This window comes from Poromitra crassiceps (genome assembly GCF_964638095.1).
Source record: "Poromitra crassiceps genome assembly, chromosome: 7".
Taxonomy (NCBI): domain Eukaryota; kingdom Metazoa; phylum Chordata; class Actinopteri; order Beryciformes; family Melamphaidae; genus Poromitra; species Poromitra crassiceps.
The window spans coordinates 39,375,201-39,402,511 of record NC_139628.1 but is presented as its reverse complement, the minus strand read 5'-3'; the positions used below and the strand labels follow the sequence as shown (position 1 = coordinate 39,402,511).

At 44.3% G+C, this 27,311-nt stretch overlaps 1 protein-coding gene across 6 annotated transcripts in view; it reads left to right on the top strand.

The window, feature by feature from the left end:
- The window catches only part of mark2b (MAP/microtubule affinity-regulating kinase 2b), a 71,391-nt gene that overhangs the window by 1,776 nt on the left and 42,304 nt on the right, over window positions 1–27,311 (top strand). For all 6 annotated transcript variants that reach the window (XM_083640535.1, XM_083640537.1, XM_083640536.1 and 3 more), the window contains exon 2: window positions 21,638–21,808. In XM_083640535.1, the coding sequence (XP_083496661.1) occupies window positions 21,638–21,808 (171 nt within the window). The remainder of the gene's footprint in view (window positions 1–21,637; window positions 21,809–27,311) is intronic.

Below are 27,311 nucleotides of genomic sequence, written 5' to 3'. Positions count from 1 at the left end.
TGTGCCATTCGAATAGAGGGGGCTTAAAAACAGTACTAGTGTTGTGGTCTGTTCCCAGGGTTTTCCCCTGGCTTTTACAAAGGCATAGCTGGTCTCACCATTAAGGTGGGTTTCACACCCAGACATGGGCTGGTTGAAGGGTCTTGACTATCTAGCAACAAACAGCGCATAACCTATTTTGAGCAAAAATAAGTCTACTGGCACCTACCCAGAATAGCAGAGGGGAGGAAAAGATACTATTAGAAGTAGTTCATCAGGTGTCAGTAAACTTCGTCTTAGGTTGTATAAGATGGAGATAAAATGTTGTACATTTCATGTTTCCATTCAGATGGTGTGAGAGAACACTTTGGTGGTCTGCCTGCCTAGCCGTTTAAAAGGCAAAGGAAAGCCCTGGCGGTGCTCTGTAAATCATCACAATGCTGGAACAAGGCCCCTGCTTCCCAGTCCACAGCATCTGTCTCAGTCGTGTGTAGTAGACTATAAAAGAGCCGCCCGCACAGAAACTATGCTACTTATAGTTTCCATTATTTCCAATACAGATAATTCCTTGCATTACTTGGACAGTTGTTGATGGGCCTTGTGTTGTATGCTTTAAATTGGGGGTGGGGGACGTGACCGTGTGTAAGTGTTGGATGGAAAAATCTGGTTGTGTGTCTCTTGATGTTGATAGTGTACTCAGGGTCAGGATGATGTCAGCATGTGTGTGCAGGCGTATGTATGTCTGTGTCTGTGCCGCTTGGGCTGGTACAGGTGTTTGGATGTGGCTGTGCCTGCGGTAGGGTTTTGGAGTGATGTATTGTTTGTACATTCGGGTCAGTGGCTTTGGTGATTGTAGCACCATAAATACCGCAAACACACACAGCACACACACAGAGAAGAGAAACATCTGCGTTATGTACCCTATGCTTTGTAGGAATTGGGGGAAATGTTATTTCAGTGTTGTCGTCACATGTACTCAAAAGCATATATATTGACATCTTCAATTGTTTTCTTCTGGATAGTTGGCATATTGCGGTGAACAACTTTCCTGCACTGGCACAGCAGGAGTGAACTGAAAATCAGATCCGTTTGTTAGTTTTGCTCGTTCCACCTGCAGGGTCTAACGAACGACTAGCTCCAAGTTTACTCATTAGGAGGAGAAATGTGGCAACTTGTTCGTCACAAAATGACGGTGCCTAGCGAAGAAACATCGATTAGAAAAGGGGTTTGACGTGTAAAGGGAGTTCACGCTAAAAAGTATGCATCTTTTACACACAGTCTTTTCACACAACAATAAGAATTTCACATACACCCCTGTACTGCTTCCTCTGTTGAGTGAACAGCTTTTTTTTTAACCTGAAACACTGACAGCCTAACCCTGGTGTGTGTAAATGGCAGATTTACAACCAATCAGGCTGCAGATCTGCCCTCACCAGCCATTGGCTGGCAGCCAATGGGTAAACCTCCTGGTGGTGGAGAGTGAGGACCGGAGACACAAAGGTCCAAACTGTTAAGATTATGTCTGCCTTGTGCGTCTTGTACAAATAAAATGCTGAGGGAAGTTGTCTGTCAATACCATGATCTTACTGTGTGTGTGTGTGTGTGTGTGTCTGTCTGTCTGTCTGTCTGTCTGTCTGTGTCTGTCTGTGAGTGAACTGGCTTGTCTTGGTGGATCACTGCTGTCGTCATAAGGTGTGTGTGTGTGTGTGTGTGCATGTGTGCGCGTACTTTGGAACAGGGGAAAAGAAAAGGTAAAGTATACAGGAAAGCAGATTTGGCAGCTGGGCTGGTGTGTGTGTGTAGGTGGAAGCAAACACATGGCTGCACCCTCACCTGGGACAGAGGTCAATGCCGTTAATTATATAAGCCGTCTATATTATAGCTGTCAAAAACACATACGTGCGGCCGGCCGGCCGGCCGGCCTTAGCAACTCTGGCATCTTTCAAGTTGATGCCATATTGACATGCAGACGTGTGTGTGTTGGATATAGATTTGAATAACACACACACTCTTAAACACATGGTCGTTAACCTTCGCTACCTCTAGCAGACAGTCGTGTCCATCTCTCCTCTGCTTTTTGTCTCACACACACACACACACACACACATCCGCAACACATGGCGGCGGTGAAAGAACTGGGTTTGGGTTTACGGCTAGACTTCAACTGGGTTTGTAGGTGATGGGTCATGGAGGGATACACCCACACACACACTCACTGTCTGTCTGAAAGGCCATGTACAGAGAGCCCACGGTGTCGGGTCTCAAGATGCAGGACAAGATGGCACCAAACGTTAAGGGCCCCTCCGTGTTGACACATACAGTAGAACTGTCTGTCTTTGTGTGTGTGTGTGTGTGTGTGTGTGTGTGTGTGGGTGGGAGAGACTGGAATATAGCCTATTTAGACCTGGGTCATTGATCTGCCGATCGGAATCGGCAGGTATTCACTGACTGGACATCTTGGTCTCCCTGCAAGTCCAATGGAGAGAATGTTTTACAATTAATTTGAGGTTGTCAACTTGTCACTGAAAAGTATCAATAGTATCACAACATTAAAAATGTGAAGGGAAAAAAAATCATTCTGTCACTTCAACAAACTCAAAGTGTTCTGATAGGCCGATGACTAGAGCAGGGCTAATCTGCTGTGTAAATGCAAAGTTTTTAATGAGTTTTATCGGGCCTAGATTAGGGAGAAGCGCGCGTCTGTCCGTCCATCTGTCTTAGTTTATTTAGATGCCTCTTGATGCGTTGTCTTTATTAAAGTGTGCGCTTGGTAGATCCCTCTGACGAGTCGTGGGCTATAGGTGAGGACGTTTCCTCTGCCCTGTCAGTCTCTCCTCAAAAGCAGCCACAATGTTACAATACTACATCGACTGTTTTTTTATTCCCCCGGGCGGCAGGTACAGTTGTTAACATCCCCATGGCAACGATAGCATGTCATGCCTCTTTTCCTTGCAGAAGCCTGGCTTGCTGTAGAAACGCACTTCCTGCTGGCTTATTTGTGGGCCTTCCTAAACGGTAATATTGCAGGATCTCTGTGTAAAAAGGGTTAAGGACTTATTAGGTTGGGGCCATTGGACCAAAAAAGATGGGGATCATTGTATTGACGTTCTACACATGGTTCTTGCTATTATTAATTGGATCTTGGTACAGAGGAAATTCTGATACTGTCTGACAGACACAATCATTTTGTGTGGTACCAGCTAGGGCTGCACGATATATCGTTTACACATCGACATTGCGATGTGCGCATGCGCGATAGTCACATCGCAGGACGTGCGATGTCAAAAGCAAATTAACTCGTCATGTTGCTTGATAAACTCTCACTTTAGGGGTAGCCTACTGAGTGAAATGCAGGCTCTCTCAAAGGAGAGAGACGCCCCGCTACTGTACTCACTCATTTACGGTAGTGCTTAGCTTCAACACAACAAACATGCACAGAGACCTAAATTGAATTATCTTTTGCTTATGTTGCGTTGCTGACAGTAGCCCGTCTGTAAACGATGTGGTTGTGGAGGCGGACTTGTCCAGTTTGCAGCGCACTCGCATACAGCAGGCTGGCTGCTGTAACTCAACATGTCCGTGGAGTGGAGATATTTACTCTTGAAACACCAAAAAGCAAGACCGCAACTTCTAATGACACGAAGGCTGATTACTGAGAAGTTGTCCGTGTTATCACTGTGGCTGTCTCTCCCCTTCAAGTCTCTGATGTTGCATCACATGATAGCAGTAACGTTACGGTAGAGTTAATCATACATAGCGACTTATTTACACAAAACATGTCAGTGAAAATAAAAAGAGAAGAGACATATCTTTGCAATTAAATGTATATTTATTACTTTTCACGAATGAATTGTTTGTCACCGGTCGGCTGCATGTGAATCCTCGTCTCTCTGTACTGCCAGCCTTGCGCTCAAAAACCGGAACTCCGCAGATGCGGAGTGTACCACTTGGTCGTTTCTGGAGGGGGTTTCCGGGGGGTCAGACCAAGTGTGTAAAGTGGCAGGGGTGTTTCATTGTTGATTTATTGAAACGTTAGAAGAACGAAAGAAGTTGAAAGCAGTGATTATAATCAATGAAATCTAATGTTTTTCTGCAAATAGCATCATTGGGAGGTAGATTCTGGCACTCAATATTAGGGGTGGGCAATATATCAATTGTATATCAATATTGTGATATGAGACTATATGGTCTTAGATGTTGGATATGGTAATATGGTGATACAGCATACATGTTGTCTTTCCCTGGTTTTAAAGGCTGCATTACACTAAGTGAAGTGTAGGCTAGTGAAATTTTAAAGTAGAATGTCATAACTTACTCACTTTTTCATGTATGTAGCCTAAGTCATGGAAATCCATTGGTCAAAATGTGTATGCACCCTGATAGATGACGCTCTGAGGCCTACAGTATAGGCGACAGCCCAGTGGTTGAGAAACATTAAAATACCTAATTTCCCCTCCAAAATCAGATGGACTCCTCTACAAAATCATCCCAATCATTCTAGAAGTATTCTTTTCTTTAAAATAGAGCTATTCTGGTAATCTGGTGAAAATCTGTATTTTTTCATATCGCAATATATATCGCAGGGGCAGGGAATATCGCAATGTCAGTTTTTTCCAATATCGTGCAGCCCTAGTACCAGCCCGATATTCACATAAATGCAATAAGGGGATATAATGATAATGGGATATAGATATACGCCCAAAACAAGGTGCTGCGTCAGTCCTGGTGGACGTGTTGTTAGACTATGTCCACTTCCACAGACATGACTAAACCACTTGATTGTCTGATTTCCTGTTTTACAATGCTCTCCCCCCCCCCCCCCCCCCCCGCTAGTCATTCCGCCATGTCCTCCCGAAAAGACAGACAGAGATTGCAGCTCGAAATACTGGTCTTCCTCTCCAATTGTTTCTTAATCCTCCATCTCATTGTTTGGGTGGACGGCTGGACGCACTGCAGCCGAGCAAGCTGGATCCTCCTCTCATCGACGCGCGAAGGATTTTATCCAGCAATATGTCCGGCTCAAACATTCACAGTTGTGTTCGGAAAACAAACGGAATAAATTACAATAATGACCCATTTCGACTTGGTCGTTAGAATTAGAACTCTCATAAATGGTCTAGTGTCAAAACACGTTTGAGTGGTGTAACCTGCTTTAGGAGGACTGAATGGGGGACAGACAGTTGTGGAATCCAATTTCCAATTGCCACCATTCACCACAGCTACAAAGTAGGGCTGTCCGGCATCGACGTCGACTATGCAAATGCGTCGCTTTGCATAACGTCAAAATTAAGTGAAGCAAAACATAATAATACACATCAGATTTCAAAATAAAACTTTTTAATGGCTTCTGTGTGCTTTAGACTTGTGTACAATGGTTTTTATTTTGGAACAATTCCTACCGGAAGTCATATTGTTGTTCTTGCTAGCGGAAGCCAGCCTGTAGTGAATATGGCTGCGCCCGTCACAGGCAGCATGGATTGTTATTCCCAAGCGACGGGACAAGCTCCAAAACCTCATCCACAATCATCTAAACTAAGTGTGGGAGTATTTTAGACCCAGACCCAACAATGTGCTGCTCTGTAACGTTAAACTCTGCAACTTGGAAATGACGTAACCGTAACGTTATGTACCCCGGCGTGTACATAACGTGTAAAGCACCCCGGGGCGCGTCAAGAGGGCCCGCAGACAGCGCCGTAAGTCAGTCCTGCATACTTTTTGGCCACTCATATTTGGATTGTCAACACGCGGAACGTGTTTGTTAGTAGCAACGTTAGTCACTTAAATGAATGTAAGTTAAATCATTTTAATTACTTTCCTTGCCCCACATACTGCATATTACTCCAGTTTAAACATTCATCTGTCAGCGATCCTTTTGAATTTGAGGTTCAGTATATTTCTAAAAACAATCATCGTTAGATTCATCGACTAATCGAAAAAATAGATAGAAAATAGTGCTTAGGTGTACAGCCCTACTACAAAGACTTAGAGGGGAAACGCAGCATGGAAATATGACTGTTAGTTGAGAGCCGGTTGATATCAATTCACCTGACACCTTGGGAGTGTGAGAGCAGAGCACAGAATTTTACAGTAAGCTGTGAAGCTGGAAATTCAATATAGATGACAGAGAGAGAGAGAGAGAGAGCCGTACCGAATGTGTGTCTGTACACACACACACACACACACACACACACACACACACCGAGAGAGGCGTGTTAGAGAAGAGGTGTGTTTTCATATTCCACTCTTCACCTTTTTACCCATCTGCATCCATGCTCCTCGTGAATGAGTCATCGCATCGGCAATCTATACAGCACACGTGCACACGTTGCCGTTCCGCCCAGGAAACCATAAATTATGGCTCTCTCCATAGCAGACCAGTCACTAGGCAGATGAACGGGGAGACAAAGCTAGCCAGGGCCCTAGCAACAGAGAACCTGGCTCGCACACACACACACGCACGCATGCACGCACACGCACGCACACGCACGCACACACACACACACGCTAGGCGAGATCATTCACTTAATCACATGTGTATTCATTCTCGCAGGCGTGCGGCAACACTCCCTCCGCTTTCTCACACACACCCAGACGCACGCAATTAGCGAGCCGATAAGACAAGTGCACGTTAATTTATTTGGTCTCCTCAGTCATATTAGACCATAGCTTCCTGTATGCTATGATCAAACATTTCTCTAAATAAACACATAGGTTACACACACACACGTCCTTCTGGCTGTTAGTAATATCTTTGTGTGGGTGAGTGTGTCCGGACAAAACGCACACTGCTGCCTGGTTGTTTAGCCAACACTTGTTCAGTGCACCTCGCGTGTGTGTGTGTGTGTGTGTGTGCGTGCACGTGTGCGTGTGTGTGTGTGTGTGTGCGTGCGTTGGACTGTATGAGGGAGTGGGTTAGAACAGGCCTTTCCAGTCGAGCCGGGCGGTGGGTGGGTGTGGCCGCCAACTGTAGTCCTGCGATTGAGAGGATTTGACGTCATCAGGTGCATGAGTTCATTGTAATTCTCTCTTCCTATACTTTTTTCGCACTAGCGATTTTATTTATTTGTTTGGAGAAAACTTGATTTGAGAATCAATGCAAGAATAAAGACAACACTGCACAAAACTACAGATAAAGGCGAGACAGTAGCAAACGTATCAGTTGTCCAAAACCAAACACGTTATGGGTAAGCACAAGTTAATTTGGTCACAAAGTTGGACGTACACAGTTGGTGGTAAACAATGAGCAAGCCACCAAACTGTACGCGGCTCAGTGCTATGCCCAAGACAAAGTGACAAGATAAGATAATTACCTCACACTTCGAAATAGGCTGCATTTAGACCAGGGGTGGGCAACTGGCGGCCCGCGGGCCGCATGCGGCCCCCGACCCCACTCAGTGTGGCCCCTGGGTCAATTTGCGTTTTTTTTTACAAGGCGGACGTTTTTGGTTAGGTTAAGTTAGACTAGAGATGCTGCGATCCGATCATGTGATCGGATATCGGCGCGATATCAGCCAAAAAACATGGATCGGATCGGATCGGATTCCAGCGAAAATGACCGATCCAAGGCTCCGATATAAGCACTCCATTCCATGACTCCGCTCCAGAATTTCTATCCAGCATGCAGCAGCAGCAGCCGCAGCAGCCGCACAGAGGCCGCGTTGAGCCTAGGATGGCCAGGGCCAAAACGTCAGACACACCCGTCCTTAACCTATGTGCGATTCGAAATCACGCGTCCGCACCAGTTTGACAGTTTCAAATTATAACAAAACAACCACTATTGCAATTTGCAATACATGTCCCGCAAGGTTTCTGAGATTAGGGGAAAGTCTGAGCTGGCGTTACGCTAAACCAAACGTGGGGATGAGGCAGCGGATTTGTTTTGGCGTTAACGTTAACTGTTGTGATGATGGCTAACGTTAGCTAGCTGGTTAGGCTATCTAGCAGGGCAGCGCTCCACAAGCTTGTATTATGTACAGTCTATGGTTGTGACCAAAACCCCCGCATTTAAAGCATTTCATACTCCCAGAGCTGGCGTAAACCATAGAGAACCTCATGCATTAGCCTACTCAAAATGAAACGTCCAGGGTTTGTGTCTCCAAAATCAACTAACGCTAAACGTTACATGCAAGCTAACGTAGCTAGCTGCGGAGCACTCATGATCTATAAGGAAAACGAATGCGCACATAGCCTACATAATTGTCAACATCACATACATGTATTTTCTTTAATCTAGACTACAGGCATCATTTTTCAGTCAAAAGTGAAACGACACAGATATGATGGCGTATAGTGAGGCTTTCCATGCCTCACTATAGAACTGGCCCCATGCAAAATTCAGACCGCTTATATGTTGCCGTCATGCCAATAAGAGTCTAAATGTAATTTTTTATGTTTTATCTGCAGACTAAGCAGCTAGGCTTTCGGTTCTATAAAAGCCATTATTTTTTGTATTGACTATTGAGTGATACACAACTTTACTAAAAAAAATATTATATCACAATAGTGATGTCAGATTTGCTTAGGTCAGAGCTATGGAATATTAAATCATCCATCTCACCCAGCCATAATTTGATTGTTATGTTTTAGTTTTACATCAAATGAATTAGATGAACTAAATCGTTTACATAGCCTACTATATTACCAAAGCACACACATACATACCTAACCCTAAAAATGTTTGTTGCCTGCTAGCTATCAGACAGCATAGAGAGACTTAAATATGTGCTGTATCGGTATCGGATCGAAATCGGTATCGAATCGGGTATCGAAATTTGATCGGAATCGGATCGGTTTTGAGCTAAAATATCGAAATCGGATCGGAATTGAAAAATCTCGATCGCAGCATCTCTAAGTTAGACCACCCAAATCTGTGTTTTTATTTTACTATACATCCCAGAACATGGTGCTGCTAATGGCATTAGTATTGCCCATCCACATACTGTTTAACGTTAGCATTTGAGCTAACACTATTGTAACAAACTATATCAAGGATGCACATGCAACATTACTAATCTGATTTAATATGACACATTTGGGTGATTTACCCCATCAAATTAATGTAGCGGGCTGTTTTAAAGCTAGAGCAATGTTTCTGGTGTCATCTGAATGGAAGAATTACTAGATTTGAATATGAAAAATATAAGTGTTGGTATAATAAACTTTGATTACCAGTCCTTTTCATCAAATTAGTAGCTATATTTGGGAGTGATGGTGTTACAGTAGGCTACTGGTGGAAGTGCACGGTCACAATCTGGCCCTCTGGTAGCGAGGAATTTTTTGTGTGGCCCTCTCTATCATCAAAGTTGCCCATTCCTGGTCTAGACTGTCTGCTACAAGTGACCCAATTCAGATTTTTTTGCTCACATCTGTGGCACATATCTGATATGTGTTATGAACGTGTAAGCAGGACAAAAGCACGTGGATTTGGATATTGTCAGGTGACTCTGGTCCGGTTCAGGCCTCACTCATACGTGGAAATGAATCTGATATAAATCGGACATGGGCCATGGCCCAATGCGACTGTCATCTAAGCGGACATATCAGAGATTGCCTCTCATTACGAGTCGCACGTGATTGAAAATGCCACGTGTGTGTGTGTGTGTGTGTGTGTGTGTGTGCGTGCATCCTCGCGCATTTCCAGAGGCTGTACTCGGCTGTTTGGCTGACTGCAGTGTGTCTCGTTCCCGTTCCGAGTCCATATGAAAGCTTTATTCAAAACAACATAAGTCCAATTTTGTTCAATCAAAATGCCTCCTGAAATTCACCAGTCATCTCCCAATGCACGGCTCATTCTGTATCCAAACACAGCGCTATTTTAAAACTCCAATTCTCTCCAATAGCACATCTTGAATTAATAATCCCTTTAACTCCCCAGATGCAGCCTGTTTATTTGATCGTCTGTTTATTTTGCTTTCTGCTTCAACCCACTTGTGCCACGTGAAGAAGGGTGATCCTGAAATCTGGTCAGGATGGTGACATCAAGCTAATCACATTAGTGAGCAGCAGGAATAAGCAAGGCATGATAGTAGGGCTGCATCTAATGAATATTTTCATTCTCGATTAATCTGTCGATTATTTCCTCGATTACTCGATTAGTTTGGTCTATAATGTCAGGAAGTGGTGAAAAATGTTGCATTATTACGGATCCCACTCGCCTTGGGGGCTGAACACGCCCTACGCAGCATTCAAGCGCCAGGGTTGGCCAACGTCAACGCCAGTCCCTAATCCCAGCGGTCAAATCAAACTCCTCCACACGCCATGTCCCGCCTCTCTACCCTATTTCTGTTGGAATAGGTCACCATAAAGGAATCCTATAGCATGGGAATCCCATTTCAGCTCAACTTTGAGTCTTGTCCTGATGCTGTTTACGTTTCAGGTCTCCTGCTCTGAATCTGCCCTTCATTCTCAAAACTGTTATTCCCCTCATCCGATTCATGCATTTATTCACCAGAGAGCTTTATAAAACAGCCACCCTCTGAAAGCTACACAGATATGTTTACTGGTATGGTTCACATGTGTTCACACACACGCACGCACGCACACACACACACACGCACACACACACACACACACACACGCACACGCACATGCACACACACTCTCATACACTCATAGTTGCATAGCAGCAGAACGCGGGCATTCAGGGAAGTAAGTGCTGGGCAGTGGGTCCCAACTGTGACAGAAACGGAGCAAACACAGCTCTGAATTGGTTTCTCTCTCTCTCTCTCACACACACACACACACACACACACACACACACACACACACACATACCCACATACCCTAGGGAGTTAGGGTAATCCAGTGCAAGAACACTTAGACATACACACACACGACACTGCATTCACAGCACACTGAGACCCAGCGTGGCACCACCTTGCTAAAGTAAGGGGCCTCTCACAAGTTTACTTAGCCGTGTGTGTGTGTGTGTGTGTGAGAGAGAGTGTGTGTGCGCGCGCGTGTGTGTGCACGCGCGTGCTGGGGGGGCAGAGATTGAGTTGATGTGAGTATGCATGCATATAGACTGGCCTGCAGTGTTTGAGACATACAGGGGAGAGCAGCGTGCTAGCTGGACAATGGCATGGACAATTAATCAAAAAATATATTGACATTCTAATCATGACTGCTGCAAGTTTCCAAATGGCAAGATAAGCCCAACATGACAGTCTTTGAATTTGATGATGTCCAAGCGAATGTGGGAACTGGGAACCCTGTTAAAACGAGATGTGTGTCAGACAGCGTTCTAAACTAGCTAAATAAAATGCTGTGTAATGCAGGGCTCGGACTACACAAATTCAGCTCGATATCAACACGATTCGGTCGCGGCCGACACATTTCCAGCGTCGGGCCCGAATATTAATGTTGGGAATGAGGAAGGGGAGTCTTTACCTCCTGTAGTGTAACATAATCAAAGACCAGCGTCTGGGCTTCTGGGATGCTTCACAACACCTCGATGAAAAGTCTTAGCATGCCAGTCTTTTTGGTATTTTCTCGTATTTCTATCCAGACCCATAGAGATATAAGAGTTGCGTCATCTCCATTCACTCCAATGTACTTCTTTCTTTGGTACCTCGCAATAGTTCCCGGAAGTAAGGTTATGGATTAAGCAGTGCTGTAGAGTTCAGTGTTTCCCATACATAAAGGAATTTGTGGCGGGCCGCCACAATAATATTTTGACCGCCACAATAAGATGTTGACCAAAATTTTTTTTTTTTTTTTTTTTTTTTTTTTTTTTTTTTTTTTTTTTACAGTGCACCTGAACGCAACATGCAAGATATCCGCTGAATAAGTGTACAATAAATGTTCATGTCATTCTGGCCAATACTTCTGTTATAGCATTTCAGTCTGGAATATGGAATATCTTTCAATAATCTATGATTTAGCTGCTAAATTGTCAAATACCGCCATCTGCTTGCTACCCAGGCATTTATGTATGTACTTAACCTAACTAACTTAACCTAACTAACTATGCGGTGTGCACAACACTGTCAGCCTAAACTCCGGCTGACACCCCAAAAACCTACAATCCGCTACAGAAAAATGTATATTGTTTGTTTATTAACTGGCCCCTCGCCTTCTATCATTTCACGAAAGTGGCAAAGCAAGTTGAGTATCCCTGACCTATAGGGAGAAATTTAGTTTGTCATTGTAAACCCACAGCACAGTAATGATGACATGTTCTTCATAGATCTAGCCTTTTAATTTTGCTCTTAAGCTTTCTCAAAGTACACCAAATTCATGCATTTTACTTTAAAATGTTTTAAAAAATCTCGCGGGGGGGCATGCCCCCGCACCCCCCTAGGGGGTATGCGGTCCCCCACCACAAATTCTCTAAATCCTGTGGGAAACACTGGAGTTGCAGCAGAATGGTATGTAAGTTTGTGATGTACTCGGTCAATACAATCGGCGGTTCCGATTGTATTCACACTTCCTGTGACTCGTGAACCTAGTCTGACACATTATGTGAGTCAAACTAGGTTTGACCACGTGAGTCAGACTAGTTTGAGCAGGTAAAACAGCCGGCGTTTTGAACAGGAAGTCGCGATACAACGGGTTAAGTGGGCGCGGCTGCATAAGGTGAATAGTTATCACAGGGTCAAATATTGTTGGTATCGTGACAACGGCTGCACCGAATAAATATGATTCATTGAGCGTTTCCAAACCACAGTGTACCGTTATATCAAGCTACCACCCAACTAACTCTAGGATTTGTTCTTGACATTCTTGCTGGGAAAGCCATGTTCCAGTTAAAATAGCATGAATAGAAAAACAAATGTATGAATAGAAGAGCAGGGAGACAAATGCTGCTGGCCACAGGAGGGAGGGAAGAGATAGGAAGCAACTTCGGGAGAGGGCAGGATTCAGCCAGTGACAAATCTCCATGGCAACACAGCCATCACGACCTGGAGTCAGGAGGTGTGTGTGTGTGTGTGTGTGTGTGTGTGTGTGTGTGTGTGTGTGTGTGTGTGTGTGTGTGTGTGTGTTATGCGTGTGTTATGCGTGCGTGTGTTTGTCTTCCCACCCACAAATTTCAGTATAATGTAGGAGCTTTTGTATGCGGGTGTGTTATGCTTCCACTAAAACACTCTTTGTTCTGTGCTTGTTTGTTTCCGCATATAGCTCTCTGGTTGATAACACTGGACTGGAGTATGTTTCTCTCCCAATATTGTGTCAATAGGTATCATGGTATCATTGGTATTTTTAACTGGAATTTTTAGGCTGCATATGAACTAGGGTTGTCACGATACTAGAATTTCAACTTCGATGTCGATACCCAGGAAAATATCCATCTTCCATGTACAATTTTCCCCCAAAGCCTCCCTCAAGCTGCCCCCTGTACTGTATATGCTCTGAGTGCAATCTGGGACTACATATAAGAGAAATGTCACACAATAGGCTGTCGGACACAAGTAATTGTGTATCTTGTTAAATTAACAGTCGATTACTCGGGCATGCCTAACGTTAGCTGCTAGCTCTATGTAACGTTTGGAGTAGCTAATGTGGCTACCAGTAATAATAATGCTGGTGTGGTAACGTTAAGTTAATGTTTATGATAAATGTTTAATGCTTCAATGACGTTGAAACTGGAGCTTGATCGTGGACGTGATCTACTGGGACACTTGCCATGTTGACAAGCCGCTTTCTTTCGGGAAAACGTTTTGCTAGCGTAGCGACACAACCATGCTGCAGACGGCAAGGCAAGCCGGGGTGAGCAGGGAGGAGGGGCTGTGCTGTGCAGCCGTGCGGGGTGTGTGTTTGTGTGGGGGAGGTGGAGAAAGCGCTGTTGTATCTGCCATCAATAAACTTGATACTGTAGCAAAGGAGTATTGTATCCGTTTAAAATGTTTAGTATTGAGTAAGTACCGAAGTATCGATGTTTTTGACGACCCTAATATGAACACCAAATAACGATGTAATATCAAATTCTGTCTGTGAAAATGGGGGGGGGGGGGGGGTGGTACCTGGTCCTCAAGGCCTCCAATTAAACCTCATAATTGGTTTGCAGCTCATTACCCCTAAATTTAATTAATTTTGACATTTTGCTACCCTTTAGGATTTTCCGCTTTTACACGTGACTTGGTGCAATCTGTAATGAACTGTGCACAGGTGTCTGCCTGCCTGCTCTGTGTTCCATGCCTCTTGTCTGAAGTCACACAGTGACAAACTGAGGCAGCGTGCTTCAGGGTTTCTGTCTGGAAAAACGGCTGCCGGTCAACGTATCATCTCAGGTGTGTCGGACAAATATTAGCTGTGATAAATATTAGATAGTGTGTTTATTGATCTTAAAAACAATTGATAGCAGGCTATAGCCTATATAGGCATGTAGAGTTATAGATTTGTTTTTAATTGAAAAGTAAAGTAGGCTACTTTATACATTACAGTACATTAATTCCAAATAAGTCCCATCGATTATGGAGTGGACATACATATAGCGCATGCCTTCATTGGGGCAACACATTGACGGAAGTAAGCTGGGGGAAATTCACAATGTTTGTTGTTGAGTTGAAATCATCTATTCCCATTCCGTGTGCGTTTTCTTCATAGTAGCGCGGTGACCCCTCAGTGGCATATTGGCGTTAGCTACGCTACGCCGCTGCAGAGTCCCATCCACTTTTACTGGCTTCATACGAGCCAGACGACACAAGTTGTAGTCCAAACCTCAGAGCATGTGCTCAAACTTGAACAAAGTGCAGCCATTGTACGGCAGTTGAGAACGGGAGTCTGCGAGAATGGTTGTGGTTTGGGACGTTGACTTGATCTCTCCTTTATGGTTTCTGTCTCTTTCCTGCTGTGTCAAATTCCATCTGCTTGTAACTCAGATTAGTAAAGGTCAGTGATAATGAGACGCGAGTCAAAACACAACCAGGACTGCCGTGGATTCACGTTATTGTGTGTGTGTGACTGTGTGTGTGTGTGAGACTGTGTGTGTGTGACTGTGTGTGTGTGTGACTGTGTGCGTGTGTGTGTGTGTGTGTGACTGTGTGCGTGTGTGTGTGTATCAGTCATGTGTGCAATGCATGCTTGTGTTTGTAATGTGGCATTAAATGGCTCTCGGCTGTAAATGTTAACATGTGTCAGCAAGTGTTCACTGTGTGCGTGCGTGCGTGTGTGGGGGGGGTCTTCTGATTGGATTCAGTGGTAATATAGCCTAAATGAGTACTGTGTGTGTGTGTGTGTGTGTGTGTGTGTGTGTGGTTCTAAGTTGGTCTAAATGAGTCAGATGTGGCATCAGAGAGTAACGTGAGAACAAAACAATGATGTCACGTATTGTCCTCCAACACGTCTATAATTATAATGGGGAGAGAGGAGCTGTGTGTGTGTATGTACTTGTGTGTGTGTGTGTGTGTATGTACTTGCGTGTGTGTGTGTGTGTGTGTGTGTGTGTGTGTGTGTATGTACTTGCGTGTGTGTGTCGGTGGGGGGGGGGGGGGGTGCGGGGGTCAGGCTGCAGCTGCCCAAAAATGAAGGAAGAATCGGAAGACAAAAATAGTCGGACATGAAAGAGGAGAGGAGAGGAGGAAGTGGAAGAGAGTCTGGGAGACTGAAAGAGGACTCTGACAGGAAGGGACGCTTGGTTTTGAACTTGCTGTACCTTTCAGCGGCTTCAAACAGTGCTGACAAGATACGATGAAGTTAATCAACTTAGCAGCCTATGAAATGGAAGGTTGGAATGGAATAGCCAGCAAAGGTTCTTCTGTCATTGACTAGTTATGGAGCGGTCCGTTAAGCACAAGGTTTGGTACATGCGGTAATTACCATTAAATAATGACCGCTGCTGCTAAAATCTGCATTTTTGTCACAAATTTTAGCATCAAGTGAAATCAAGCTAAAAAAATGTAACAACTGAATAACCTGGAAAATGGTGACTTGGTAGATGTTACTGTTGACAGCTGTACCGTCACCTCATCCACTATGAAAATAACAACAGAAACCTTTGTGACTCTAATGGTCCTTATAGGGAAGTTCTGTTCTGAATTGCCACGCCGCCCCCCCCCCCTCTCTACAGGGAGGTCAGAGGTCAGGGTCAGATGCAGAACAGCAGCCCTGGAGCTGGTAGGGATTCGGTGTCTTGCTCCAGTACGCTTGCTGACATGAGGGCTTGAACCTGGATCATCTGGGTTGATGGATGATCTCCCTACTTTCTACATCACCCTTTTTTTTTTAGCCTGGAGTTATTCAAATCTCCAGACAAGGTTCATCCATATCTCCCTTTCTGCCCCTGTGCATCCCCAAACAAGTGTCTTACCAAATACTTTTTTAAATATATATATTTCTTTATCTGATGTTGACCAGTCTAATCATGGAGATATGTATTGCTTGTTTCTTCATATTTTCTTTCTTTTCTTTTTTCAACCAATAGCACTGGAGAAGTCTGTGTCCATCTACTGTACCCACAGATGCTGTCAAACATTTTATCAGCACATGATGTCCAGATCTCTTTAAATTGGCCATGTGCTGCTGTTAGCTTATCCTCAGTATAACATGGAGTTTGCCATGCTGTTAGCTCATCCTCAGTATAACATGGAGTTTGGCATGCTGTTAGCTCATCCTCGCTATAACATGGAGTTTGCCATGCTGTTAGCTTATCCTCACTATAACATGGAGTTTGCCATGCTGTTAGCTTATCCTCACTATAACATGGAGTTTGCCATGCTGTTGGCCTATCCTCCACTGTCAGCTTTTCATTATGGGCCTTATTGGTCTCCATGTGAACACAATGACACCACCAATAACAGTCAAATTGAGCTCACCGTCCCAACGCTGTCTTAGACATTTGACTTTCCTGTGTTTACATGAAAACCTTGGAGGTAAGTGCTACTTTGCAGGTCTTGATTAGAGACCTAGAAGATGAAGGTAATAAACAGACAGGGAAACAAAAGGAGGTTAGATATGTATGTACATCAAACAGTAGTATGCCATGGAGGCACTGGAGCTGTAGAATATCAGAATTCAAAAGACCTTACACACTGATTCTAATGCTTACATCATTTATTCAAAGGGAATAGTCGTTTTGCCCCTTTGATTTTAAATAGCATCTGAAGAAATGATAAGTGACAGGGGGGAGACACAGCGGGAGGGAGACGCGCATAATAGATCAAGGTTTGCTATATAGAGCTAGAGCGCACAGACTAGGAACATGGAAGGACCAGGGTTGAAATGCAAGAGGTGCTGAATCTCACGTCAAAACAATGCAGGTCAACCTTGAATATTTAAGAAATGCAACAATAGGGCCGACACATCGACGTAGTCGACGTCATCGACTACGTAAATGCGTCGACTTGCATAACATGCGTCCATGCGTCAGAATTAAGTGAAGAAAAGATAATTAATACACTAGATGGCTCCGTTCCAATATCAGATTTCAAAATAAAAGTTTTTAATGGCTTCTGTGTGCGTTAGACTTGTGTAGAAGAATGGCTTTTATTTCGGGGGAAATCCGACTGGAATTCATATCGTTGTTGTCAGATAGCGGAAGCGGCTAATGCTAGGTAGTGAAAGTGAAGTTTGCTCCATCACATGGATTTGTTATTCCCAACTTCCATTAGTTTGTTTGTTTTTTTGCTTATTACCGGACATATCGACAGTCTCTTCTAAAATGTTTTTAAATTGCATCAAAAGAGAACGCGCCTTTGAAAAGCCTGCTTCTTCTTGTTGTTGTTTGTTATTATCCAGACATATCGACGGTCTCTTCTCCAATGTTTTTACATTGCATCACAAAAAGAACCAAACAGAATACGGTAATTGATCACTATAAGGAAACCCCCTTGGAAGACAAAAATATGAGAGAGAGAGAGAGAGAGAGAGAGAGAGAGAGAGAGAGAGAGAGAGAGAGAGAGAGAGAGAGAGAGAGAGAGAGAGAGAACACACAGACCTCTGTGAGGACGACCCAGCGGGTTGGGTTTAGATTAGAAATCAGCTTTGTGTGGTCAGATTAGCTCTCATTGTCTTCAATTCTATCCTCATATTACCCTCTGTGTCTGTCTCCCCCCCTCTCTCTACATGGCACGATCCAAAATTGTGTGTATTTCTCTCTCGCACAGTGCCACAGTTACGGCCTTCCTCAATCCCCTTGATTTCCAAATGTAACTGTCATTTGGTTTCTTAATCCTGGTTTCTCACCCCGTCTGTATTCAAACCTAATCTGGTCGATTACACTGTCGGCAGGTCTGCGCTGTCAGCGTGGGGGGGGGGGGGGGGGGTGGTTGGTGCGCGCAGACGTTAGATCATACCATCTGGAGCAGGAAACACGCGCACACAATGAAATAATCATGCTTAATCCTTGTTTCCCATGAGCCAAAGGTATGTTGAAGTAGGAAGACGCTGATTTAAAAAAATGCGGTTTGTGTGCGCAATTTGCGTCATGGAGCGGGTCTCTAATTGGTTCAAGCTAGAGAGAGATAATTGGCTGAAAAATGACCAGTAGATATGAGGTGGGGGGGGGGGGGGGGGTTAGAGGAAGGGATAAGGTGTTCAAACCTCTTCACTCCGCACCAACAGTGTGAGTTTCACTGACCCGTCTCTCTCTCTCTCTGGTGTCAAATCTCCAAGAGGTGTGTGTGATTTGCGCCGCTGCGTGTGCCTGTGCGCCCACACCTTTGTGTACATGCCTCTGTGTGTGTGTGTGTGTGTATTCAGATTTCTGGGTATTACTGTGTGTGTGTGTGTGTGTGTGTGTGTGTGTGCGTGTGCGTGCGTGCGTGCGTGCGTGTGTGTTTGCGTCTCGTCACCCTGGAGCCAGTCGTCCTCTCCTATGACCCTGATCCCTGTCACCTGTCCACTCAGATCACTCAAACACACACACACACACACACACAAATTGCCATGACCCTTTCCTGAGTTGAAACCCTATAGCGGTTGCCAACCATGCAAAACTCGCCACCACAGCAAAGTTTTGTTTCCTTTTACGCGTCCGCTATAAGATATATTGAAGCAGTTTTACTTTCTAGTACTATATAAAATGGGCTATTGAATAACTTTACACATTATCGGCCTTGACTGGCGCGGTGCAAAAGGCATTGATGTACTTAGACCGTGTGGGTTCAAATGAAGGTCACACCAGATACAGTCAACTGAGTAACTATTGGGTAATCAAGTATTATTTTACTGTTGATTCAGCTACAACCCAATATTCAAGATTTTTATTGTCACTCCGTGGTACAAGTATCACGTGTGAAATTCTTGTGCTGTGAACTCCGTTTACAACATAGTACAAATATAACAGGGCATATGAGTGCAAAAACAACAAGAGACACAACAAGCAATAAGGCAGTAGAGTGATAAGACAAGTCAGAGACAGTGGCATATTCAGTGCACATAGGTGCACATGTCGTGCATACTTTGGACGTACTCGTAATATGAGTTTCTTGTCAAAAGATGAATATGGGAGGAGCGGACGGTCAGCTTTTTGTCATCATGGCTGACGTTTATGTTAACACCATAGTGAAACAACAGGAAAATAAACCAAGACTTGATGATTTCTCTGTCCCAAAATCCAACCTTTGATTGTATAACAGAAAACCAGCGTTATCAGATGATGTTTGCTTAGCATCATTGTTTGGCTTGGGCTCTTACTGGCACCTGCTCATGTCCAGATATTACGTGGGAAATGCAACAAGGAAAATTGTTAATTTTAATTGAATAAAGAAACAGTGGAAACAACAATATAAGCCAGCAGCCAGCAGAACATTTGCTAAGTCATACAATTGGCTAAACTGCTGTCTTTATTGCAGCAAGTATACATATACAATACCATGACAGTATTTTCACAAAGCCTTTTGTATTATAGACATTTTTGTTTCTGTTCTTTGCGGATGTGTTTTGTGTTGAATGAGGTTCAAGTGCCTTATTCAGTGGCACCGGAATTAGTTTTGAAATGGAGGGTCAATCAAATAAATAAAACCAAATAAAACAAAACTGGGTATTTCTTGACCTCCACAGCGATCGACGTGTCCTGTGTGTAAGCCAGCGTCTTCTGCCACTGCTTCTTTGTGCCGATCGCACTTCTCATGATTGTCCAGAATCTGGGGACATTTTTTCCAATTGTTCACTCCTATGCTGGAAAGGTTGTCCTCTCCAGATGGCACTTGAGGTGGGAGCTAGCTACTAAACCTAACGGTGTCACCGTACAGAGCGGACGGTTAAAGCACTAGTCTCTTGCCGACTTATGACTTTTATTATCAGCATAGCCTGTCTGAACGTTGTACATAAAGTTGTCTCTGGCCTAGCCTAGCTGCTGTGGTCATGTGTGGATGTCTGACTTGTGCCACAGTGTTATTGTTCCCCGGAACTAGGGATGTCACGATACTAGAATTTCCACTTCGATACCGATGCCCAAGAAAATATCGATACTCGGTACCATTTTCGATACCACGCGGCGAGATGACAACACATCAAGAGGAGGCATAAAAAATAAACAAAGACAGATGGACAGACGGATGCATGCTTCTCCATAATCTAGGCCTGATAAAACTCATTACAAACTTTGACCCGACACAGCAGATCACACCTGCTCTCGTCATCAGCCTGTCATAACACAGCAAATTACACCTGCTCTAGTCATCAGCCTATCAGAATACTTTGAACTCGTTGAAGCAAAAGATACCCACCAATGACAGGAAGGGAGAAATCAGTGGTATGTTTGATTTTTTCATTAAGAGAAAGCACTGCTGATATTGATACAGTTGCAAATGAGTATTGTATCCGTTTCACATTTTTAGTATTGATACTTATCGATACTACCGATACCTGTTGCAAATGAGTATTGTATCCGTTACAAATTTTTTGTATTGACTTTTATCGATACTCTTGACAACCCTACCCGGAACAACATGAACTAGGAACTAACAATCCTATTGTTACAACCATAATACCCAGAGTGGCTCGGCTGGCTGCCACTGCTGTTATCCCCCCCCCCCCGCCCACTCATGTTGTGGGGACAAATTACCCCTTTGCCCCCCCCCCTTCCGGCGCCTATGGTCTTATCCCCCGTCAACGATTTTTATTTGATTTGATAGACTACTCCCCCCGCAGCCCCCCTCGCACAGTGTGTTGAGATATAAGAGATTCCTCGCCTCTCTGTGCTGCTTGTACAAAATCCAACCCACTTGTATTTCAGCCATGTAAGCCTCCAGAAGCCAGGGAGATCCTGGGCCATAGTGGCTGTTCATTCCGAAAGGGTCTAACTCTTCATCCTAATCCTGGCACCAGATATTTTAACATCCTACAAGCGAGTGGAGCCTTCGCTCTACAGACTGCATCAAAACCGAAGGGCATTATTGCTTTGACTATTAGGGCTGATATACCCAAGATTAGCCTATGCACAATCCTTTAATTTGAAAAGTGTATAGGAATAAATATATATAATATCGATTTTGTATTTGATATATTGCTCTTTAATGTTGATTTTAAGCTGTGAGTTTCTGTTGGTACTGTGTCATTACTGCAGTTTGCAATGCATCAACTGTCTCAAGGTTGATTTTCCTCACAGCACTTTGTAACTTTGTTTTGAAATGTGCTTTACAAATTGCGCCATGTGACCCCCCCCCCCCTCTCTCTCTCTCTCTCTCTATCTTTCTTATCACTTTTCGCTGTATTCTGCTTATTAAAGGAAGAAATGGTGATGTAAAACTAACAAACTGATTAAACCTTCCCTTCGCAGGACTCTAAATCGTCGTCCGGCCGCTCAGGCATGCCGCGATGCCGGAACTCCGTCGCCACGACCACGACGGACGACCAGCCGCACATCGGCAACTATCGGTTACTGAAAACCATCGGCAAGGGCAACTTCGCCAAGGTCAAGCTGGCACGACATGTCCTCACGGGCAAAGAGGTAGACTCACACATACGCGCACGCACACCATGCTAGAGTGGATTGAGAGCCCTAACCCAGAGCTTTTTTCCTTTCAAAGTCTGAGACTGCGGGCCTCCCCCAGACAAAGCTTGGAAGCCCCCCTTCCTCCCTCAATTCCTGGATGCCTATGGGATCATGATTATGTTATTTGATCCCATAGACACTCAACAATTGAGCCAAGATAGCCTGATATTGCTGTTTGACATACTTCAGACTAGAGATGAAACAATACGAAAATTTCATATCACACGATTATAGTGACCAAAATGATCACGGTTATCAGTATTGTTAAAATGTGCTGAAAATGTTCAAAAAGTACTAATACACTCAAGCTTTTTTCACACATGAACTCCGGATCAGGTGAGGGTTGCTCCCCACTGAGCCTGCCCCGGATGATACGTGAAGTGTACCCTTTCAGACATGAGGCATGTTGCTTTCACACATGAGTAGCACCTCCGCAGAGTTTGTAAAGTAGAGAGGGGGAGGGGGCGGGGGTGGGGGAATTTGGGCATGACCACACAATGGGGAGTTGTGAAAACTAAAAATACATAATGGGCGATAACTGCCTAACGTTCACGGCATATAATCGTTTGCGCATAACGTTAGTAATTAATTAAACAACCCTACAACTCACGCCCAGATGCATCGATTTCCTCGAGTCGCAAGCACTACAAACAAAACAGGTCTTTGCTATGTTCAGTCCTAAAATGCCTCAAACCTACTAGAATTATACAGAATACAGGAAGCTAGACGTTTTTACCTTCAAAATAAAATAAATGTTGTATTACTTAGTAACAAAAAATCAGAATGTCGACTCACTACGGATTAAAATTGACTTTTCGAAGGGAGCAGATATTCTTCCAGTTTATCTCCGTTCTGTATCTTTCGAAACACACACAAAAAACATTACACGTGCATTTACTTTATTTAATTGCCATTATTGCGAAGGTTATACCCGGAAGTTTTCGTTTTATACTGCCTGACTTGACGCTACTTGGAATTTGCGGTTCTGCCATTGAATCTTCACAAACGCTGTGTAAACGTTAAATCAAAGACATGAACGCAACCAGATCCAGATAGCCTACCTAGCGATGTCCAATACTGGGAAGCGGGACGACCCTCGCGTCCAAAAATGCTTATTAAATGTGTGTGCTGTGCGAAGCAGACATGAAATCAGATCAGAGCCAGGAGCCTTTCAATCCAGCAATCCAGCAACATGTTGGCTGTCGCACACGGAGCAGGTTTGAGCTTCATTTGGAAACCAAATTATGTGTTTTTTGCTCGCTCATTCACATTGACTATTTATATAATAATAATCTGTCACGATGTCTCTGTCCTCATGCACTCACGAGCTGACTACTTCACGGAGCTCTGGAGGGGGGGGGGGGACCACTCCGCCCCTGCGTGTACCCTGACAGCTTGACTTACCTCCGGCTAGGAGGGGGCTCCGCGGGAGCGCGCATGAGCCACGAAAATCTGTTCACACATGAGCCCCATGCGGATGGCCTCTAGATAACTCCTGAATTCCAAACATGTGTGAAAGCAGCTTCACTGATATCATTTATCCGAGGCTGCGCGTCTGCATCTGGGAGACGGTTGCCAACTTTGGTTGATGATGGACAGTATTTACCATGTTTTTCAAAGACGGTAATCACAGTACCACGGTTTTAAGGATAATGAAAATTTGAAACTGTACGGTTATCATAAGGAATTTTATCTTGGTTATCATTAAAACCGGTTATCGTTTCATCGCTACTTCAGTCTACAGCAAATGCATGAAAAAGGTCTGTCTCAACAAGGCATTCTGACTCTGGGGAAGTGGATTCCCCAAAACTCTTTTTAACCAAATCACAGACATTTAGGCTATTCTCTGTGTGTCCTTTCCTTTTGATAACTAATGTCATATTTTGTTTGGAGCCTCGCTGGCCCAGGTGAGGCCTGCCTCCCACTTTGAAGACGTCTGCCCTAACCTACCTTGGATCCGCTCACAGAGTCACCTTGACATTCTGAACGTCACTCTTTTATTTTTAGTGACTTACGCACTTGTCGCGTTCTGGAGAAATGCTTTTCTATTGACACTTCATTTAACGAGAAACTGGTTTGTCAGTGTTGTTGTTTCAATGACAAAAAGTACAAAAAGGCACGCACATCCAGTGAGGGATTTAAAGCCAGGTGCAGGACTGAAGTGCAGATAAGTAATAAAAATAGAGTCCGCACACTGGCAGCTGCTCCCAAATATTTATTCGACCACAAAAAAGTGTGACGTTTCGGGCAAAGCCCTTCCTCAGACATAGTTGTTTCAATGACAAACACCAGCAATGCCTTTTTAAAGCGGCGCCAAGACAAATGTATTTGACTGTAGTCCACTGTAGTCAAATAACAATACAATTCACATTGGTTGGTCTTGTTTGTTTCGCGTCAAACAAGGTGGCCACCACACTCCCATTGTGAAATTGTCTACAGGTCTGGAAACTTGACCTCTCTGCCAATCTGTTTAAGTGACCAATGGACTCCAAAATTCACCAGCCACTAACCAGGGACTACTTTACCTCCAAAAATACAGTTAGAGTAGAAATGGGTATGATATATACCCATGATATGGGTGTACGATATGACGATATTAGATCATGAAGGAGTAAAATGTCTCTTATGATCTGCCTTTATACAAAGATTGTTAGTATCACATTCTATCAGTTGCAGTTCTATGGTTCATACACGCATCCAAAGACGTCGTCCTCCCCCTTTTTATTTGGCACTGTAGTGGCGTGGATGACAACACGGAGGAGTCGGCCCCAAAAAAGCCAAGTATATTTGGCGAGCCATTGAAGCATCGATTACCTACCTGGTGCTGTGGTTCTCAAAGTGGGGTCTGGTCTGGTGACTATTTTGGTCATGGCTTTCGTACACTTTCTGTAATAGAAAGAAATCTAAAGGCAAAAATTGTATCAGATGGGGGATGCTGGGATGGGGGGTCTGTGGTCTAATTTGTGTGAGTTTAGGGGTCCACGATGAAAAGTTTGAGAACCACTGAGCTTGTAGTCGCCCCTGCTCTGCAGAGAAACACACAGGGAGGTGTTCTCTCTGCTATGACATCCCTCCTGTAACTGAACTGATTGTTGTGCCACCCCTCCTGTTTGATGTAGGCCTACTTAGGCTGTTGTTTTGTAAAAGTTTGTAGGCCTAAGTGCACCTGCCTGGTGCGGATGTCATTTGGTAGGACGTTGGTTTTGACCGTTTTGACAGGCTAGCTACGTCATCAACAACAAGTCTCCTCCGCACGTGACGTGGCTCACCCACTGTTCGGGGGGGAAAAAACGCGACTTGTGTTTTTGGGCGACTTTATAAAACACACTGCTGCTGACGAAAAGAAAGTCAACAGAGCAGAAAGAGGCGCGGTGGAGCAAGCCTGTGTGTCTGTGCAGTTAAGAGAGCAGGTGTAGGCACGGGGGGGGGGGGGGTGAAGGGGAAAAGGTGAACAGATTAAAGTCGTTTGAGAGTAAACACTAAAATAAGGCAGAGAAATAGTCTTTGTATTGAATACAACAGAATTGCACACTTGATTAAAAATCTGTTTGAAAAGGCACTTTGGCCTGAATGGTCTGTTATTCTTTTTTCGTTTAGGTTTTGTTACCTTGTAGGGTTATACAGTATATATATATTTTTAAATAGGGAAATCCGTGTGGTTGTGGTGTTCAGTAACTTGCAAATCTAGTCTTGAAAAAGCGACCTGAAAAAGGATTGCGATAAGATCATGCTCATGCCTGGATCGTTTTGCCATGTCGCCCACCCCTAGACCGGCCAAAGTGCTAGAAAGTCAGAGTTCAGACAAAGTCTAGTATCAGGCGCTGGTGTTTGGCTGAAGGCTGGAGTTAATCTGCCACCCTGGTTGTCTGGGACGGAGGGGCTTCATGCTGCCGATACACTCAGCAGGTCCAGCCGGTGGAGACCATGCGGTCTGCAACAGGAGATGACATCACCGTTGTCAGCTTGAATAGAGAACCCCAAATGTCTCCGGGTTCCTGTGAATTCCAGATGGGAAATAACTCTGTCTCTTTAAGTCTCTGTTTCTGTCTGAGGCCCAGTCAACTCTTGTGTGTGTGTGTGTGTGTGTGTGTGTGTGTGTGTGTGTGTGTGTGTGTGTGTGTGTGTGTGTGTGTGTGTGTGTGTGTGTGTGTGTGTGTGCGTGTGTGTGTGTGTGTGCGTGTGTGTGTGTGTGTGTGTGTGTGTGTGTGTGAGAGAGCATGAGGGAGAGAGAGAGAGAGAGAGACAGGTGGGCGGGCTCTGTCAATGTGTGACAGCTCTGTGCCTGACACGCTGATAACACTCCACGTGACTCGCTGGCACACACACACACACACACACACACACACACACACACACACAAGAAAACAAGGGAGAGTCAGAGGGCATGGAGTCAGACAGACCAGCACAACCAGAAAGAGGAGTGAAAGAGAGAGATAGAAAGATAGATAGAACAATGGTTGAGTTTGAAAGACAAAAATGGGCGAAAGACAAAAATGGGCAGACCTCTATTTTTTATTTTGTCTGTCCTTCCCTCTGTCTCTATCTGTCTGAATCAATTATTCTCTCTGTATCCTTTCTCCCACTGTGTCCATGTCTCTTTCTCGTTTTGTCCTGACTCTGTCTCTCTGTCTCTCTCTCTGTCTCTGTTTCTCCATTCTTCTGTTTATTCTGTTTTCTTTCGCTTTCTCTCGCCCCCTTTTATCTCTGTCTTTGCCTCCCTCGCTGGTGTCCACTTGGATTATGAACTATAGACCTCATTATGATATGGGTATATAAGCCATGCTTCAGCTGTGTGTGTGTGTGTGGGGGGGGGTGTTCTACTCTATTACGTAACTCTTGCCTGCTGTGATTGTGTGTTCAGTGTTTCCCACAGAATTCAAATCTATTTGTGGTGGTAGGTGGGTTGGCATATTCTTATATTGTCAATAGGCTATTGTCAAAGGATCCCATTACCTGGATGACAAAAAAAGTATCTAACGTACTCCACTTTAAATAGTTCCATTTGTCAAACAAATAACTAACCCCTATATATAGGCTTGCCGCGGTAGTCGGTGTAGGTAAGACCCTTAGCAAAGCCTGCGTGTGACGTGTGTATTCTGTTGTCACTGCGGGCCATCTCTGGAAATGTGCTTTTCTACCACAGCTAAAAGTCGATGCTAACTTAAACTTAGCATCGATGCTATCGTCATTGCCTTCTTACTGCTGCTTGCTGGTAATGTTAATCCCATTGCCAGAACAAGTCTCCGGATTTGTCGCTAACGTTACGTTCGTGTCTTTTGAGAAAGATTGTCTCCAGGAGGGTCTGAAAAGTTGTCCCAAGTCGGATACAGCCATGAGTGCATATTGTGAGGCAGCCAGTGTGACTGTGTGAAGCCCTAGTTATACTTTGCGGATCCGCGAGTCCGCCATGGTGCCCCATGGTCCCTGTGACGTAAATGTAGTCATCAGCATGTCGGCA